General features: G+C 34.1%; 3 protein-coding genes across 4 annotated transcripts; 1 reads left to right on the top strand and 2 right to left on the bottom strand.

Moving 5' to 3' along the window:
* Positions 1-113: 113 nt before the first annotated feature.
* Positions 114-11,501, bottom strand: nt5dc3 (5'-nucleotidase domain containing 3). The gene is made up of 14 exons (XM_067379066.1): positions 11,121-11,501; positions 10,224-10,408; positions 9,915-9,989; positions 9,779-9,834; positions 9,612-9,702; positions 6,985-7,122; positions 6,395-6,455; positions 6,197-6,299; positions 5,952-6,053; positions 5,671-5,752; positions 5,494-5,580; positions 5,069-5,209; positions 3,244-3,308; positions 114-1,856 (listed from the first exon to the last, which is right to left on the bottom strand). The coding sequence occupies exons 1-14, from the start codon at positions 11,401-11,403 to the stop codon at positions 1,589-1,591; spliced, it is 1,737 nt and encodes a 578-aa protein (XP_067235167.1). The 5' UTR covers positions 11,404-11,501; the 3' UTR covers positions 114-1,588.
* Positions 11,502-11,646: 145 nt separating this feature from the next.
* uqcc6 (ubiquinol-cytochrome c reductase complex assembly factor 6) lies at positions 11,647-14,609 on the bottom strand. Its single transcript, XM_067379067.1, has 3 exons — positions 14,509-14,609; positions 13,183-13,343; positions 11,647-11,986 (listed from the first exon to the last, which is right to left on the bottom strand). Exons 2-3 carry the CDS (start codon positions 13,288-13,290, stop codon positions 11,897-11,899), a joined length of 198 nt encoding a protein of 65 aa, XP_067235168.1. The 5' UTR covers positions 13,291-13,343; positions 14,509-14,609; the 3' UTR covers positions 11,647-11,896.
* Positions 14,610-15,036: 427 nt separating this feature from the next.
* tdg.2 (thymine DNA glycosylase, tandem duplicate 2) lies at positions 15,037-20,404 on the top strand. Of its 2 annotated transcripts, none has more exons than XM_067379511.1 (11): positions 15,037-15,143; positions 15,474-15,546; positions 15,768-16,048; positions 16,131-16,324; positions 17,445-17,514; positions 17,595-17,730; positions 18,085-18,167; positions 18,245-18,339; positions 18,422-18,593; positions 18,782-18,904; positions 18,981-20,404. In XM_067379511.1, the coding sequence occupies exons 1-11, from the start codon at positions 15,137-15,139 to the stop codon at positions 18,986-18,988; spliced, it is 1,242 nt and encodes a 413-aa protein (XP_067235612.1). In that variant the 5' UTR covers positions 15,037-15,136; the 3' UTR covers positions 18,989-20,404. The 2 variants fall into 2 exon arrangements, with proteins under 2 accessions (XP_067235612.1, XP_067235611.1); XM_067379510.1 differs by having other exon boundaries at positions 18,989-20,404.
* The last annotated feature ends 3 nt before the right edge of the window (positions 20,405-20,407 follow it).

Consider the following 20,407-nt stretch of genomic DNA (forward strand, 5'->3'; position numbering starts at 1 on the left):
AGATAATTATATATAGACATTATACTTTGCCTTTAAATACCAATAGCATTAAGCAATAATACATTTTAAAAAACACACAAAACAATGATTAATTTGATTACACTTGTAATAAATATCCCAAATAAAATACACTTCAAATAATATGAACACATTTGAACAATGTCAAATAAATGACAAAGGCAAAAAAGTGTCACAAAAGTCCTTCCTTCAGTATCAAAAAAAAAAAGATAAGCAGACAAAAAAAAACAAAAAAAACTAGTGTGCGTTCTCAATTTGAGCAAAAGTCTGTCCAATACTGGCATCTTCAAAACACCTAGCAAACATTCAATGCCAAGTTCAGTATACTGAAATATTTTAAAAAGACAAAAATATATATTTACCATGTCAGCAAAAATGCCCTGCAAGCGATCGCGCGAAATAAAGTAGTACAATACGCTCCTTCACTGACTGTAAGAGTCACATCAACTCTCAGTGTACAGCAACTAGATTTTTGCTATAAATGTTGATTTCTAAACAGTTACACAATATCAACATTCGACAAAAACATACAGGAGGCAGCAAAAATATGAAACCACATTGAAAATTTGAGATCTAATTTACAACTGGAAAGTTTTAGGATTTAGGAAAATTTATAATAAAATAATAATAAAAATTGTTATACTTTAATAAAATAAAATATACATTCAAAAGATTGAAGTTGGCAAGATCAATGCATTTATTTGATTAAAAAAAAGGAAAATAAATATTAAAATAATAGTTTTTATCTTAATATATTAATTTATTCAAAGCTGAATTTTCAGCAGTCATTATAGATTAATAAAATGTATTCATTTATTTGAAATAGAATGTTATAACATCATAAATGTCATTACCGTCACTGTTTTGATCTGAATAAATATATTAATTTCCATCAAAAAAATGGACTGACCCCAAAGTTTTGAATGGTAGTGTGCATTTTTTCACTAGTAGTCTCACATTTTTGAAGCTCACTGTATATTATTATCATACATTGCTAAAAAAACACCATGTAAGGCTTTTAAAACATTAAAACACTGAAAATATTTTTATGTTCATTTCAAGATGAATATAGTATCTGTCTGTCTTCCTGAGAGTTTCTCTTTTGTTCTTCATCAGCTATCTGAAACCAGGTTCAGCTCAAAAATGACTCTTAACCCTTCAATATGTACATTCACTTTGAAAAAAACGTGTTTGTCAAGTATCCACTCCCTTAGTCTTTCAATAAGCTTCAGGGAGATGGATTTATGAAGGCCCACGATGAAAGGAAAAAAATAAAAATTTAAAAATAAAATCTCTCCTACACTATGAGGCACATTAAAAAAAGCACAAGTTCTCTCTTATCCATGTAAACTCATTTCTCATCAATTTACATGATATCTTACAGCGAAGGTTACATATTAAATTAAGATATGGATAGACTGCATGTACCACAGCACAGATCTACACTAGAATTATATTATTTGAAGTGATTCACTCACATTTTTCAAAGCTGAATCTGATCGAAGTGATGTAACATAACAGCAGTTGTTCTGTGGTACGTACATTTTAAAGCCTCTGTCATTTAGTCTCTCTATTCGGATCCGGTTGTTGTCCTGTGGCTCTGGAAGGGGATGCTCATGGCTCCGGTGCTGGTCTGCTCGGGCCAGATAGGAGACTCGTGCTGCAGGGGTGTGCGTCTGGGGTAAAAGGTGTGCTGGAGGTCGTAGTTCAGCAGACAGCTGAGGGATGCCATGTAGATGTCGGCAAAGCGGGAAAGACGGCGCGAGAAGTAGGTGGGGTTGTGGTACGTGCGGAAAAGACTCCCGAACTGCGCGTTGAAGATGTCTTTGGTCCGTAACCTGTTAAGAACAAATTATTTTTGAAGAATTGGTTACAAAAAAAAGTGATACTTTTTGGTAATTTTAAGCTCAAATTGAAAAAATAAAATGATTGAAAAAAAAGTCATAATGCCTGAAGAAACTAAGTTCATCTACATCTATAATTTTCTCGATGCCATCAATATATTCTATACATTGTTAAAAAATTATTATTAGTTATTATAGTTAACTAAATCCAAAACCATAAAAACATTTCATTTTCTCTATGCCATTAATACTGTTATTTTATAATTATAATAATAATAATTATTATTAATATCATACATTATTATTATTATTATTATTAATGATAATAATAATTAATGTATACTATTAATAATATAATATTATTAATATTATAAATTAATAATAATAATTATCATTGTTAATGATAATAATTAATGTATAATATTAATAATGATAATAATAATATAATATAATATTAATATTATGCATGATAATAATCAATGTATAATATTAATAATAGTATAATATTATTATTATACATTAATAATAATAATAATAACAATATATTATACATTAATAATAATATAATATTAAAATTATACATTAATAATAATTATTATTATTAATAATGTATTTATATCATACATTATTATTAATAATAATTATTATTATTATTAATGATAAGAATAATTAATGTATAATATTAATAATAATATATTATTCATATTATACATTAATAATAATAATTATTATTATTATTATTAATGATAAGAATAATTAATGTATAATATTAATATTATACATTTATAATAATAATTATTAATATTATACATTAATTATTATTATTATTATTATTATTATTAATGTATAATATTAATAATTATTATAATTATAAAATAACAGAATTAATCGCATAGAGAAAATAAAATGTTTTTATGGTTTTGGATTTAGTTAACTATAATAACTATAATAATTTGTTGGTTTTGTATTATTATTATTATTAATTGTAGTAATACATGATAATAATTAATATTAATAATAATTATTATAACATATATAGTATTAATAATAATTATTAATATAAAACATGATTTAAAAAACAGATTTTATATGAGCTAGTTGCCAATGCAACTTGCATTTTTCATTTTCATTTAACTGTATTAAAATAACTAAAACAGAAATAAAAATCATTTAAAAAATGATATAACATTTTTTTTTAAAACTAATAAAAATAACGAAAACACAACAAAACTATTAAAAGTCAAATTAAAACAGATAATATAAAAATAAAAACTAATTTTATATATTAATAAAAACTATAATAGTATCTTAATAATACTAAAATAACACTGGTCTATGTGTAGAAAAAAAAATATATAAAGATTAATTTGAGATTAGTTACCTCATTTCCTCCCTTTCATTGATCCACTGCTGAATCACCATTTGTGACGCAGGGTCCCGGTGCACCTGCCACATCAAGACAAAACACAGCTTGCTCAGTGGAAATGACATATGATGCACTTCATTGAGTGTAGAGAATTATTTTAACTTGGTCAATATTAGATTGCATGCTTATTTACCTTTGCATCATCTAAAGTTAATTTTTAAAAACACTGTTTACTGATTAGCCTTAAAGGAGCCGCTCCTTAAAGGGGTCATGTACTGCATTTTTTTAAATTATTATGTTTCCTGAGGTGCACTTATAATGTTAGTATGATTTTTTACATCAAACTTGTCATAATTTAGAAATAAAAGGCCATTTTCTACCTTGCTTTTAGCTCTCTTATTTGAACTTTGACAATGACTTTACTATTACAGCTGTCGAGATTAAAGGTGGGTTAAATCATATTTCAAAAACGCTGTTTGGAAGTTAGTCGGGCCGACACCAACAACAAACATGTAACCAGTCAGCATTAGGGGGCATATGACGGTCGAGGAGACAGAACAAGGAAGAGGGAGATTTGAAGAAAGACTGCAGAAAGAGAGATGATGAGACGATACAAAAAATCTTAAAGGTGCCCTAGAATCAAAAACTGAATTTATCTTGGCATAGTTAAATAACAAGAGTTCAGTACATGGAAATGACATACAGTCTCAAACTCCATTGTTTCCTCCTTCTTATATAAATCTCATTTGTTTAAAAGACCTCAGAAGAACAGGCGAATCTCAACATAACACCGACTGTTACGTAACAGTCGGTGTTAATATGTACGCCCCCAATATTTGCATATGCCAGCCCATGTTCAAGCATTAGACAAGGGCAGAACGTCTGGATGTGCACAGCTGAATCATCAGACTAGGTAAGCAAGCAAGAACAACAGCGAAAAATGGCAGATGGAGCAATAATAGCTGACATGATCCATGATATCATGATATTTTTAGTGATATTTGTAAACTGTCTTTCTAAATGTTTCGTTAGCATGTTGCTAATGTACTGTTAAATGTGGTTAACATTACCATCGTTTCTTACTGTATTCATGGAGACGAGAGAGCCGTCGTTATTTTCATTTTTAAACACTTGCAGTCTGTATAATGCATAAACACAACTTCATTCTTTATAAATCTCTCCAAAAGCGTGTAATGTTAGCTTTAGCCACGAAGCACATCCTCAAACTCATTCAGAATCAAATGTAATACATCCAATGGCGATTAATCATTTGACAGCCCTAGTCCAGTGATCCTGTATCTCTCTTCTCTCTTTCTCATCTCAGTAACACGCCAGTGGCCAGGGGCCAAAGATATTTAACGCTCTATTACGTCATAATGTGACAAAATCCGAAAGGAGTCATCTTCGGAGCTTGGTTTCAATAAAAGCTTCTGGATTAACAAGAAATTTTTGAGTTTTGAATTTTATATCATTTTTGCATAGTACAATGACCTCTCACATGTCAAACGATCAAGGAAAATTTGATTTCTCAATTCATGACTCTTTTAAAAACGGATCATTTCAATTATTGTTTTTATTTTTGCAAAAAATGTTAGTAACATTATAAGTGAACCTCAAGGAAAATTAAAATAATAATAAAAAAATCCATGTCATGACCCCTTTAAAGCGATTGTTAACCATTTTTTAATACATATACTCGAAATGGTAGTTAATTTTAATATTGGCCATTTTTTGATTAAAGCTTCACTCTGAAACGCATCAGTTTACGAAGTAAAATAGGTTGTGACTGTTCTAGAGTGTCCCCCCCTTTTTGCTTTAGCGCGCCCCCTGGTGGTCTGACCTGCATTTGTTCCAGCAGCCCAGTCAGGGCCTGCAGCCAGGTCATGGTGTGGACGTATTCCTCAGTATTCATGATTTTGATCTCCTTACGCAGCTCAGGAATGATAGCTCCTGTTCTCCAACCGTGTTTCAGGGTCAGGTCCTACACACATCATGACATCCTTTTCATTACAAAATCCACCCCTCAAAACAATGCTTTCAGAAGGCCAAATCATTGTCTGCGATATCTGTACAGGGCATGCCGAGACATGTTTGCATTCTAACTTGCAAATGATAATAATAAGACAGAACTACAGCCAATCCTCTGAATGAAATGTGATGAGCTAAGTGAAAAAAATGTATGCCATGTTTTTTATGCTTATTATTAACTCAAAACACAATAATATGTTTGTGTATATGTAGAAAAGGACAGAATCTGATCCTTACAGCAAGGTCGCTGTAAATGTGATCTCCAAAGTACAAAACCTTTGAGCCCCTCCATCCTGTAAGCCTCAAAAACTCATACAGGTTTCCCTGGCAAAAGACAAAGTGAACAGATTAGATTCCACCATCTTCATTGGATAGAAACAGCTGGGAGCTGAAAACTAGGGCATGAAGGATTACCTGTTTATAGATCTGCCCTTTCTCAAGGCGATGAATTCTGTCCCATAACAACACGCCTTTATCAGTAACTCGTCTGAATGGTCTTCGGAAACCAGAAAAAAAACACATGTATACACACTTTTTGGATCCAAGAAAAGTTGACATTCCTAAATACCTTCTCAAAGGTCATGATTTAACCAAAGGAATCTGTGAGGGAGGTTGTAATAATGTCCGAATGACTTTAATTTAGAAGCGATTCAACACTGCCAGACTTGAGATTTCACAGGGTTTTCGGAACTTACTTCCTCCTGTCGTTGAAAAAGCCTGGCTTGTCGGCCTGCACTATGACAACATCAAACAGGTCCTGCCAGTCCTTCCCAACTATATAGTTCATGCCTCGATCTCTACAATAAGAAAATTAAAAGACATTTTATTTGAAAAGGGCATTTTGTTACAAGCACTTAGTCACAATGGCTTTCTTTTCTCATGTGATAACTATTTATTGATGTGTATTTTGATTTAAATTTAGTAGCTTGGTCGCACTCACACAAAATCAAGCGGGCTGTTGGTGATCAAAAACATCTTCTTCCCGTTCTTAGACAGCTTCTGCAAAACAGCATGTGTCTGTTCAGCGTAACAGATGTACTTTTCTGCAGAAAAGAAAAATCAAGGCATGACAAGAACATCTAAATTGTATAATTTGCACTGATACAATACACATATCCAGGTCAAAATAAAAATGTACCGATATCAGCCTCTACCGCGCGATACATAATCCCTCTGACATGGACATCTCCAATGGCCTCCTGGGAACGGAGAAACACACCAGATGCAAAATATCAAAGACGACGTAACATCAATGTTCTGCAGTTAAAAACAACACACAAAGCCCTGACGCACTACCAGACACCTCCTGTGAAAGCTCTCGCTCATTTCATCTGGGGACAGTCATAGATCCTCTGAGACTTGTTAATTCATATGATAATGATAGGGAGGACTGAACATAAGAGCAATGATGTGCATCTTTTATTGATTAAATTGATCTGTAGACCCACTAAAAGACTTCCGTCCATCTGTAACACTACTCTTCTCCAGGCACGTGGCACAGATGGTGCTTCCAAACGGTGCCTCTAAAATTAGACTGTTCCTGTTCATGCTGCTCCCTACAAACTTAAATAGCTCTTTCAGGAGCCGTATTTATCCAAAAAATGTGGTCAGAAGATTCTGGGCGTTCTGACATCTGCGGTAGCCTAAATATGCCAGCACTTCCATCTCCTTAGAAACCAATATTGGGGAAGGAAATCTTAATTTTTTAATTGTAAGGAACAACTATACCTTGACGTCTTTATAAAGATGAACCGGCTCGTAGTCGATGTTGTGCTTCATGAAGTAGTCATTAACACATGACAGCAGTGTCATTTCTGGCAGGGAGAAGATGTCCATGAACTGCTTCATGGTGTGACCGTGAGAGCTCTGTATGGGAGACCAGAAGACCTGTTATGCCCTTTTTCAAAGTCTTGATTTTGTTTTTGGGGTCTACTAGAATAGGTTTTCATGCTTGAATGTTCAAAAAACACATTATTTTTTACAAATTGTACATTGTTGCAGCACCTCTCTTCCCAGTCTGTCAGTAATGCTGTTTAGTTCTGGTGTCTATAGCTATATTTCCATCCACCTATTTTTATGTGCATTTTGGGATATCGCATGGATGAAAAAAGCTGGATGGAAATGCCAAGATGCGCATAAATTCTAAAAATGCACATTAAAAAACTTATGTGCTCAAATTAGTAATATGAAAACATACGCATAAACTATGATGGAAACACTTTTAGTGAATAAATTCCTTGACTTTTTTGGACTAACCAACGGACCGATCTCTGAAATGCTGTTTTGGTTATTCTGTAATGCCTGAGCAAAGACTGTCGTTCAAATGTTTAAGTATAATTCCCTCCCATAAGTATCTCATACTACTGTGTTCACAAACACCAGGCATCTGAAAGCAAGATAACAGGACAGCGTTTATTGTGTTTCATCTGCACGCTCTGAGGCGGGAAAGAAAGTTATTATATTTGATTATTATTATATACAGTGGCTTTTACTGCAGCAACTTCCATTTTTCTTAGTGATATTTAAAGGATTAGTTCACTTTCAAATAAAAATTTTTCCTGATCATTTACTCACCCCAATGTCATCCAAGATGTCCATGTCCTTCTTTCTTCAGTCAAAAAGAAATGAAGGTTTTTGATGAAAACATTCCAGGATTTTTCTCCTTATAGTGGACTTCAATGGCCTCCAAACGGTTGAAGGTCAAAATTACAGTTTCAGTGCAGCTTCAAAGGGCTTTAAACGATACCAGACAAGGAATAAGGGTCTTATCTAGCGGAAAAATCGGTCATTTTTAAAAAGAAAAAAAAAATACAACTGTATATGCTTTATAAACACAAATGGTCGCATTGCATGTGCTTCCGCTTCCCGTATTCTTCAAAAAGCTTACGCTGTATGTCCTACGCCTTCCCTATTCAACTTACGGGAAAAAATTGGCACAGCGTTCGTTCCGTAAGTAGAATAGGGAAGGCGTAGGAATACGAAAGTGCAGTTTTGTTTATATAAAGCATATACATTTACATATTTCTTAGAAAATGACTGATCGTTTCGCTAGATAAGACCCTTATTCCTCGTCTGGTATCATTTAAAGCCCTTTGTAGCTGCACTGAAACTGTAATTTTGACCTTCAACCATTTGGGCTCCACTGAAGTCCACTATAAGGAGAAAAATCCTGGAATGTTTTCATCAAAAACCTTCATTTCTTTACAACTGAAGACAGAAAGACATGAACATCTTGGATGACATGGGGGTGAGTAAATTATCAGGAAAATTTTATTTCAAAGTGGACTAATCTGTTAACGGCAGTGTGACGATTTTGTTCTCTTCGACTAACTGGATGGAAACAGTGATTAATTCACAAATCTTTTATGCGATACTCCAAATCTGCGCACAAGTTAAATTCGCAACTTTGGATGGAAACATAGCTAGTGAAGCCACTCCTTCAGAAAAGTGCAATGTGTTGTGATTGGTCAACCGCATTGAGCTTGTTTTGGAAATGTCAAGCCTCTTATAAAGCCCGGAACACACCAAGCCAACGGTCGGCCGTCGGGCAGTTTTTGTTCGTATACAATAAGTTTTCTCAGTGTGTTCCGCACCATCGGCTGAAGTTGGTCCTCGTCTGCTTTTTTTCACCCGATTCGACATGTTGGATCGGCGTCGGAGCTCGTCGGTCAGACGGGGCCATCTGATCATTCTGATTGGCTGTTCAGCTACTGCCACCTGCTGGTACGAAAAGGCATTTCATCTTAGGCAGGCGCAGAACGGACATGCTACTTGGTCGCAGAGTGTCGCGCGTCGGTTTGATAACTCTGGACCCAGACGCTGCCGACATGAATCAACCCCGCAGTTTGCCTTTGTCGCCACTAGTTCGTTGGCGTTGGGTTGGTGTGTTCCGGGATTTACCCCACTACAAACACAACTCAACCAGGCCCCGCCTCCTTTTTTGTGTATGCCTTGGGAATATTGTGACGAGTACATTTCCGGAGGAAAACTCAAGACTACAACCAAAGCATTTCAGGGAGTTCGGAAACAGTGCGTACGGATATAGAGAATTTTGGAGTGACTTCTAACTTTGCAGACCTTTTTCATGCTCAAACAGCAACAATACAGGACAGGAGTTTTGCGTGAGGGTGAAAGATTTGCCCATGTAGATTTTGCAGTGGATTCAAGTTGGTCACAACTTCGCCACATAGATCGACAGAAAGCTGCTCGGTTTGAAACGGACTTCTGCGTGAGCCGCGCTTTATACTTCGCTACATTACTGACCATTTTAAATGGATGTTTTTACCTGCAAAATTTTGCTAATGTGACCGCACCTTTAGGAAATCAAACAAGCAAAAGACAATAAGCATACAGACCTTGCCATAGAAGTCACTCATGATCTCGAGGGGTACGTGGGAGCCCTCATACATCGCAATGACCTCCTTTTCTGGCACAGGATTAAGACCCCTATGGAAACATTAACATGACAATGAGATAATCTATCTTGAGACTAATAATAATGTATAAAAATAGTGCACTCTACCTGTACACAGTTCCCAGCTGGATATAATGAAATGCATCAATCTTCATCAGTAAGGCCTAGAATACGGATGAAACTGACAAGTTAGGCAAAATATATGAAAACTCAAGAAGAATCTAGATCGGGATTGAACACATACCTTTTGGACATCATAGTGCAGACCACGAATCACAAAATTAGGGATGTAATCATATTCCCTCAATCCCTCTGGATACTGTTATGTGGACAGAAAAAGACAATATATTGTTTCCAAAGGCATTTATTTGTTAAAACTAGTGAAACTCTTAAAAATATCATGGTTTTATGGTTGTAATTTCTATGCCACCAGCATCACCACCACATGGAAAATATTGTCAGATTTCATAATAATAACAAATATATATATATATATATATATATATATATATATATATATATATATATATATATGAAGTCTTGGGTCAGTCACCCTGTGCTCTTCGATGAGGATGTCTCGGGCGATGTTGAATATGAGTGTGTGAAGGTGACTGGAGTAGAAAGCTAGTGTGTAGTCATAGTCAAAGCCATAGATCTCAACATCCTGCAGACTCATCTGATTATTGGCAAAGATGGTGTCTGGGTTGACAAAGTTGTTTGATATCACAGGAATTAAATCTGAGGAAAAAACATACTTGTGTGTTAATAAATAATTGACCCTTTAAGTTCAGAGTTTTATTATGTTTGCTAAACTTATAATAAAAAGAATACATTCAAAAGGAACTAAAATGAATAATGATTAACCTGTAGTAAGACATTCATTATGAAAAGAAAATCTTTGCATGGATGATTTCCATGTAATGACAAATGTTGTTATTGTTACTAAACTAAAAGACTTGAAACTATTACAAATAATTTCCTGCAATTGAAATAAAGCTGAAATAAAATAAAATGTAAATATTAGAATAAAAATTTAAACGTAAAACACCTGAATAAAAATTTGCCTTGGCAACTAACTGAAATAAAATGAGTTTAAGTTGAAATACTAAAACACAAAATTACTTTTAAATATTAATAAATTAAATACTATTATATAATATACACACACACACATATATATATATATATATATTCTCATATTGTTGTTTGCAAGTACATAAACATGGTTCAATCATGTCACACAGAATCACTTCAATAACTAAAATCGTACAATCTAAGTAATATAATCCAATACAGTAATATATAACATAATATGATGCAAGGATAGAATAGAAAATAATATTTTATTTATGCATTGCTAATATACAACATCCAAACATCCTTCTGGTCCTCTGACAGTTCTTAAGAGGAAACATGTAAACGCATTTCTATAACATGTGCACAAACTAACCTTGAGTTTGTCGTTTGGTTTCATTGTAAACAGACCACAGCCAGCTGGTCTTGTCGTCACTGGAGCTGGTGCACATGTTCCCTGCTGTCAGTTGTCCCAGAGGACCCTGCCTCCGGGACACGAGACCATATTTCGTTCCCCGGGAGCGTCTTATCCATGGCGTGCTGGTGTTGACCGAACCTGTCCCGCTTCTAGTGTGCAGATACTTAAAGTGCGTGACCAGTTTCTGAAAACTCTCCTTATTTCTGAGAAGGTTTGAAAGTGGCAAGGACAAGGTCGGCATATTTCCACCGCACCAGAGCTGCCTTCAGTACAGTATGACAGACAAGCGCGATCAGCTGTACATGCTCAAATATACACATGCTTACTTCCGTTTGCACGTCTACAGGCTGTTTTCCAGAATAAAAGTCCAAAAAAATTGTTCAGACGAAAACAGTAAAAAAATAAATAAAAATGAGAGAAAAGTCATATTTTCACTATAGTTTTATTTTCTGAAATTAATTTCCTATTTTTCCTAAATAAAAGCACCAAGACCTGAAATGCTTAGAGAAACTCTGAATTAGGCTATAACCATAGGAAAAACAATTGTACAGAATCAGATAAAGAAAAAATGTTGAGCGTTAAGTTCAAATTTTTTTATATGAAAAATGGAGACACAGTACACATGTAAATAACTTTATTCACAGAATAAAATAACTTTTGTACCATTTTACTCAAGCTTTGAAAAAAAAAAAGATGTTTCTATACACAGTAGCTATGAAAAACAAATCAATGGGTCACTGTTTCTCAGAGTCTGTCTGTCTTTCTTTCAAGCCAAGAAGTTCTGTTCGCAGTTCTCCAGGCTTTGGTGGGACCTCTGGAATGGTCTATGATTTAAGAAGAATAAAATAAATAAAGAAAAACATTGTTTATGCCGTACTTAATGTTTATAGTCAACATGAAATTATCATTTATCTAACTTATTTTTATAAAACACATTCCTGGACTTATTTATAACATGTATTGATGAATGTAATTAAAATAAAGTTAAAATTGAATAGATTGGATTACTCTTATGATGGGTGGATGATCTCAGGCACTATTCAATGCCACTACAAAGCTGGCAAGAGCCAGGATATTATTTAAAGGGTTAGTTCATGCGAAAATGAAAATTCTGTTATATTAATAAAGTTCTGTTAATATTGTTGTTGAAATCTGATGGCTCAGTGAGGCCTCCATTGAGAGCAAAGCCATTGAAACTCTCAAGGCCCATAAAGGTACTAAAAACATATTTAAAACAGTTCATGTGAGTTCAGTGGTTCTGTCTTAATATTATAAAGTGACAAGAATACTGTTTTGTGCATCAAAAAAAAAAAAATCTAGAAAAAACTATCTAGTGATGGGCGATTTCAAAACACTGCTTCATGAAGCTTCTGAGCTTTATGAATCTTTTGTTTTGAATCATGACTCGGATCTCCTATCAAATGGCTAAACTGCTGAAATCACGTGACTTTGGCGCTCCGAATCACCGATTCGATTCGTAAAGCTCTGAAGCAGTGTTCTGAAATCGGCCCATCACTATATATTGTTGAAAAGTCGTTTTTTTTTTTTTTTTTTTGCCTCACAAAAAGTATTCTTGACGCTTTATAATACTATGATAAAACCACTAAACTCACATAACTGTCTTTTTAGTACCTTTATGGACCTTGAGAGTTTGAATGGCTTTGTTCTCAATGCAGGCCTCACTGATCCATCGGATTTCATCAAAAATATCTTAATTTGTGTTCCGAAGATGAACGAAGGTCTTAGAGCTGTAGAACGACATGAGGGTAATAAATGACATTATTTTTGGGTGGACTAACATTTTAATATTACTCTGATTGTGTTTGCTGAAAGAAGAAAATCATATACACCTAGGATGGCTTGAGGGTGAGTAAATTATGGGATAATTTTCATTTTTTGGGTGAACTATTCCTTTAAAATCCCAAATTACAGAAATAAAATGAGTTGCAAATGGCAATTCATATTTACAGACAAACACCTAAACAAATGAAAACACACAAAACCTGATCTGGAAACTTACTAAATCAGGACGGTAATACTGATGCACAACCTGTGCTCCAGCAAACATTGACAACACACTGGCTGCAAACATCCTTAGATATCTTGGCCAAGATACACCTGCTGGCATCCTTAAATCTCAGCTGGCTGACAAATGTTTTGCCAATTAAGAGACTTTAAAACCTAAAGAAAGAAAAAAGTTATAATTGCTCCACTAACAATGTTTGGGTTATGTTAAAGGATTAGTTCACTTTCAAATAAAAATTTCCTGATAATTTACTCACCCCCATGTCATCCAAGATGTTCATGTCTTTCTTTCTTCAGTCGAAAAGAAATTAAGGTTTTTGATTAAATCATTCCAGGATTTTGAAAGTTCACAGTGATCCCAGACGAGAAATAAGGGTCTTATCTAGAGAAACCATCGCTCATTTTCTAAAAAAACAATAAAAATTTGATTTGTTTTAACCATAAATGCTCATCTTGAACTAGCTCTCTTCTTCTTCTCTATTTGAATTCCGGCAGTGTAGACACTGCTAAATGTATTACTGCCCTCCACAGGTCAAAGTTTGAACTAAACTGTCATACACAATATGCTAGTGCAAGTTTATAGCAAGTATATAACAATTAGTTCAAACTTTAACCTGTGGAGGGCAGTAATACACTTAGCAGTGTCTACACTGCCGGAATTCAAATAGAGAAGAAGAAGAGAGCTAGTTCAAGATGAGCATTTATTATTAAAACTTATATAATTATATATTTTTTAGAAAATTAGTGATTGTTTCTCTAGATAAGACACTTATTTCTCGTCTGGTATCGTGTAGAATGCTTTGAAGCTGCACTGAAACTGTAATTTTGACCTTCAACCATTTGGGCTCCATAAAAGTTCACTATATGGAAAAAAATCCTGGAATGTTTTCATCAAAAACCTTCATTTCTTTTCGACTGAAGAAAGAAAGACATGAACATCTTGGATGACATGGGGGTGAGTAAATTATCAGGAAAATTTAATTTTAAAGTGAACTAATCCTTTAACCCATTAGCCATTAAAAAAAAACACTGTTGGTAAAAAAAAACCACTTGGTAAACCACTGTTTTAAATTATTTAATGTATATTTTAAATCTATATTTGTTTCAATGCGGCTTAAAAGTAAGCATTTCAAATAACACAGATAAGTATTTTATAAGTCAATTTCATAACATCAGTTTTTGCTATAAGGTCATTTTATCAATACTAGCTATCTTAAACGTAGCAACAATTGTATATGTATATGTATATGTGCTATTAAATAAGAACAGCATTATATTTCCCACATTAAGCAGGATAAAGTCTGGAGAACGATACACTAACCTTGTTAAGTTACAGTCGAAATAACATTACGGAGTGGTTTCGTTGTACGACATTCAGCAGTAAAGGTTCTTGTTACATGTCTCACATGTTTGCTGTGTAAATCATGTTTATCATAGGGTGTACTGAAATAATAATTTGCCTTAATTTCACTAAGCAATTGATGAAAAATAATTAAATTGATTAAATACTTTATTCTACACGTATGTGAACATTAGTAATTGGATGCACACCATAAGATGCGATTTATATAGAAATGTATGAAGAGAAACACACAAATTCCCCTTTGTAAATAATGGTAGAGTCCAACAATGTGAAGCCAGCCATTAGAAAACTAACGTTTTATTGTGCAAAAGTGTGAGTTTAAGTTCGGTAAGAATTGTACTTTATATTGATGTTTTAAAATGTTCATTTTTAAATCATTGTCTATAATAAATAAATAAAATGCAAAGCTTTGAAAACAAAAATATGCAATTGTATCAGTAAAAGGGAGACTTTTATTTTGAATTTAGGCTTTACCTTTGTTGACATTTTTACCTACACCGGCTTCATTCATCATGTGTAGCATCATTTAGCTCATATTTTCTGCATAAAATACTGATATGTGCCAGAAAAGGTCTGAAGAATATATATGGCAGGTAAGATTCATGACCCAAACGCACAGAAATATATCTGTACGTAACGAAACGAGTTATTTTATGCTTGTATGCGGTCAATTGTCCACACACAGCTCTTAGCTTATTGAATGCAATGAGCTAGTTAGATGCATCCTATAGTGCTGCCCATAACAAGATGCTAACTATGTATATTTCTAGATAATTTGTGTATTTTATATTATCTTTTGACGTTTAATTGATAAGCTAAGCGTAATAAAAACGGGACGGATTTAACGAGAGATTAAACAAAGGGAGGTGTGGTTAACCAGCTGGCATATTAGTAACATAAACATGAATATTAATCTATTAAAGTAAGACCACCAATTAAGATGGAAGAAAGGCAGTATTCATCTCTGACGGCCCCTATGGATTATCTTCAGTACTGGTAAGTATGCCCAGCCCAAAAAGATCCCAAAAAAGTTAATAAATCTTTTAAATAAACTAGTGATTTTTTAAAAAATGTGATTAAGATTAACATCTCGACAAATGCTCTCAAAATGGGATATGAAGGTGTATGGTAAATGTGAAAACACTGACAAGATTAGATTATTCCTGAGCTTTTCAAGTAAGTGCAGTGTTTCTCTCTTTGTAATTTTGTTTTCTCAGGTATCAAACCAGTCCCCAGCAGTACCAGCCGGAGCAGGTGCCGCACTACCACCAGATGGTTAATGCCGCCCAGTTCGCTGAGAGACCCATGGAGGACAAAATCATGACTGATTTATCAGTGCATCAAGATCCATATCTGGATCAACCTCAACAGCATCACCAAGATTCATATCTGGATCAGCCACATCAAGATCCATATCTGGATCAACCTCAACAGCATCATCAAGATCCATATCTGGATCAACCTCAACAGCCTCAACAACCCTCTGTCCAACAACCTGGTACAGCCGTTTCCTCACATCCATTTTAACTGGGATATTTTGGCAGCCCATTTGTACAACTTATTAAATATCTGTTTTTCAGCCCTTCCGACAACTCCAGCAAAAGGCAAGAAAAGGGGAAGGCCTCTAAAAAGCGAAGTAAAGGAAAAGACGGATGCTGAAGAGAATGCCAAGAAAGCAAAGAGGACGTTAGATCGGTTCAACGGCATGTCAGTGGAGGAAGTCATGGCTAGAAAGCTGCCAGACGTCATCACACATAATCTTGACATGCTGATTGTGAGTTATTGAGTTATATAATCTGTATTTATTTATTTATTCTATCAATTCAGTATAAATTTAGTTTAAAAATAATATATATATATATATATATATATATATATATATGTTGTGACAAACATGCATATATATAAAATAAAAAACCAGGACGGTGTGTATATATATATATATATATATATATATATATATATATATATATATATATATATATATATATATATATATATATATATATATATATATAATATAATTTAATATGAATCAAAGATAACACAAGTAAACATACCATGCAGTTTTATTATTTTTATTATGAAGGGAAAACAAAATCCAAACCCTCATGGCCCTGTGTGAAAAAGTGCTTGCTTGCTTGGGAAAATACTCTGATGAGACAAAAGTTGAACTTTTTGGAAGGTGTGTGTCCCATTATGTCTGCCGTAAAAGTAACACAGCATTTCCGAAAAAGAACATCATACCAACAGTAAAATATGGTGTTGGTACTGTGATATTCTGGGGCTGTTTTGCTGCTTCAGGACCTGGAAGACTTGCTGTGATGAATGGAACCATGAATTCTGCTGTCTACCAAAAAATCCTGAAGGACAATATCCGGCCATCTGTCTGTGACCTCAAGCTGAAGTGAACTTGGGTTCTGCAGCAGGACAATGATCCAAAACACACCAGCAAGTCGACCTCTGAATGGCTGAAGAAAAACAAAATGAAGACTTTGGAGTGGCCTAGTCAAAGTCCTGACCTCAATCCTATTGAGATGCTGTGGCATGACCTTAAAAAGGCAGTTCATGCTCGAAAACCCTCCAATGTGGCTGAATTACAACAATTCTGCAAAGATGAGTGGGCCAAAAATCCTCCACAGCGCTGTAACAGACTCATTGCAAGTTATCGCAAACGCTTGCTGCAGTTTTTGCTGCTAAGGGTAGCCCAACCAGGTATTAAAAAAAACAAGGAAGGGGGCAAGCACTTTTTCACACCACTGTAAATATATATATATATATATATATATATATATATGTATATATGTATATATGTATATGTATGTATATGTATATATATGTGTGTGTGTGTGTTTAAATTTATTTATTGTATGGCATTTTTGATAATTTTATAGATCGGCATCAATCCTGGACTGTTGTCAGCCTTCAAGGGAAGGCATTATCCAAATCCTGGGAACCATTTTTGTATGTATTATTCCAATTTTTTTTCTTTGTAAAAGGATGTTTATATATTTAGACTTGTTTTTGATTTGAATGTCTCTTAGGGAAGTGCTTGTTTCTCTCCGGGCTGACTGAAGAACAGCTGAACCACATGCATGACCAGACACTACCTGAACGGTATGGCATTGGTTTCACCAATATGGTGGAGAGGACCACACCTGGGAGTAAAGATCTGTCAAAGTAAGAGTTTAACATTATCCATGAAAAAAGGTGCACACACCTCACATTTACTATTGTACGGCAAATTTTCGCAGATGAAATCTAGTCATTTCAATTGGAATTCATGTGATTGTAAATTTCATGTGAGGGTAAAATGATTTTGCAATGGGTTCTCACGAATTCGCTGCATTGACCAACAGAAATCTGCTTTGTTTGAACATGACTTCTCTGTGAGCTGAGCTTCATACATTGATACACTATTGAAAATTTCACTAATGTGACTGCACCTTAAAATTAGTTATTTTCCTAATTTGATGTTAAGTCCTAAGAAGATGCTTAATGCGAATACATTTGATAAAAAGTGTTGTTTTGCAGCAAAGAGATCCGTGAAGGTGGACACCAGCTTTTGGAAAAGCTCCAGAAGTACAGACCTTTAATTGCTGTGTTCAATGGAAAATGTAAGTCTTCGATTTGGTTTTGATTTAAGTCTAAACTCTCATTTATGGTGTAATATAACTCTTTATATATATTTCAGGTATTTATGAAACATTTTGCAAGGAGATTTTTGGAGTGAAGGCCAAGAACTTAGAGTTCGGATTGCAGCCCTACAAAGTGCCAGAAACGGAAACGGTATGAGTTTCTTTCTTGATAGCACCTTGAGGTTTCCTGTTTATAGTTGCATATTGATTAGATATGAGGTTCTGTTGTCCAGGTTTGCTATCTGATGCCATCGTCAAGCCCACGCTGTGCCCAGTTTCCTCGTGCTCAGGACAAAGTGCACTTCTACATCAAGCTAAAAGAGCTCAGGGATCAGCTGAAAGGAGTGGTGAAGGCTCCGGAGATCCAAGAGACAAACTATACATTTGATGTGACTCTGGCCAAAGGTGAAGAGTTTCACAATTTAAAGTTGGCATGGAAAGGAAGCTGCTATAGTTTTCATTTTTGGGTGATCTAACCCTTTAAAAAAACAAAAATTGTCCATTTTGATTTCAAAGTGACTTTAAAATGGTTTATTAATTTGCTGTTCGAAAACATGATGTTATCCAAAGTCTTTTGTAATGGTTTATTCTAGAGGATGCCAAAAGACTGGCAATCAAAGAAGAGCAGCATGACCCCGAGTACGAGGAGACCTGTGCACATGGATCATGGGGGGAACCACAACAAGCGTTCGGGGTCCATCCTTCTACAGATACAGGTACATACATATTGTGTTGTGTTCAAAAAGAATATGAACAATTTTATGTGTCAGATGCTTGTAATAATTGTCAAAGCTCTCTAGACCAGGTAACGGACAACCGGTGGACAATGCAGCCATTTGCAGACCAGATTCCAGACATCAGATGTAGCAACAACAACCGAACCACCTGAGAAATGTAGTTTCGCACAAAGACTGTTTGTCTGCACTGCATGTACTGAGGAGGACCAACTAAACATTTTTTTATGGTTTTATTTAACGTTTTAATATGTTTTGGCTATGTTTCTGAGTGATGATGCTGAGTTGTTACCTGGAATATTTAATGTATATGATTTGTGTGTGTGTGTGTGTGTGTGTGTGTGTGTGCGTGCAACAAAGCTTTGTTACTTGAAAGCTTGAATGAACGTGAGACTTGAGGATTTCTGTTTGAGACATTTGTTAATTTTGTGCCTCTTTCTCTTTTTTTTTTTTTTTTTTGAAAATATTTTTAAAGGAAACTTTAATCACACTACCGTTCAAAAGTTTGGGGCTGGTAAGATTTTTGTAAAGAAATGAATACTTAAAAAAAAAAAAACTTTTAAAAGTGACAGTAAAAACATTTATAATGTTACAAAAATTTATATTTCAAATAAACATTCTTGTAAACTTTTTATTCATCATAGAATCCTAAAAAAAATAAAATAAAGTCAATGTTTCTACAAAAATATTAAGGAGTTAAACGGTTTTCAACATTAATAATAAGAAATGTTTCTTTAACCAAATCAGCATATTAGAATGATTTCTTAATGATTTCAAATTCGGCATGCCATCACAGAAATATTTTTTTTCTTTAAAAAGAAAAGTTATTTTAAATTGTAGTAATACTTCACCAATATTACTGTTTTTTACTGTATTTTACATTTAAATAAATGCAGCCTTGGTGAGCATAAGAGACTTTTTTCAAAAAAATCTTATCGACTCCAAACTTTTGAATGCATGTTGACTGTTTTTGTTGAAATAGTTTCATATTTACTGAATTTATACCTTTCTGTGGTATTGGGATTATTCTGAGAAGACATGATATTTGACATGCACATGTTTTTCAATAGGAGTATTTCAGCGTAACAAATTGCAAACCATGACTGGCCTCTGGAAGAGGTTTATCACTGTGCATGTCTTCAATGCATGGATTTATAGTAGTATTACACATGGCATGCTCAATCCCACATTTATGGTGCTTATTGAATACCGATCACTCAATTTACCTCATTTTGAATGGTATTTTTAGACTTTTTAGAATTTTGTTATTTTGCAATCAGTGTGCATAACTGTTTAGTACCACTTATACCTGTTTTGTTGCATCATAATAACCCAGCTTCATTGTTGCTGTGAGAATTCTGTACTATGTATGTTATTCTGTAAGTTGTATTTTATTTTTGATGTTTTTTATATGTATGTATCACTAATGGAACTGTTTTAGGGCAAATAAAAGCAAATGGCAAAGCAAATATGCTGAAAAAAGCC

The sequence above is a fragment of the Chanodichthys erythropterus genome, chromosome 24, assembly GCF_024489055.1.
Source record: "Chanodichthys erythropterus isolate Z2021 chromosome 24, ASM2448905v1, whole genome shotgun sequence".
Classification (NCBI taxonomy): domain Eukaryota; kingdom Metazoa; phylum Chordata; class Actinopteri; order Cypriniformes; family Xenocyprididae; genus Chanodichthys; species Chanodichthys erythropterus.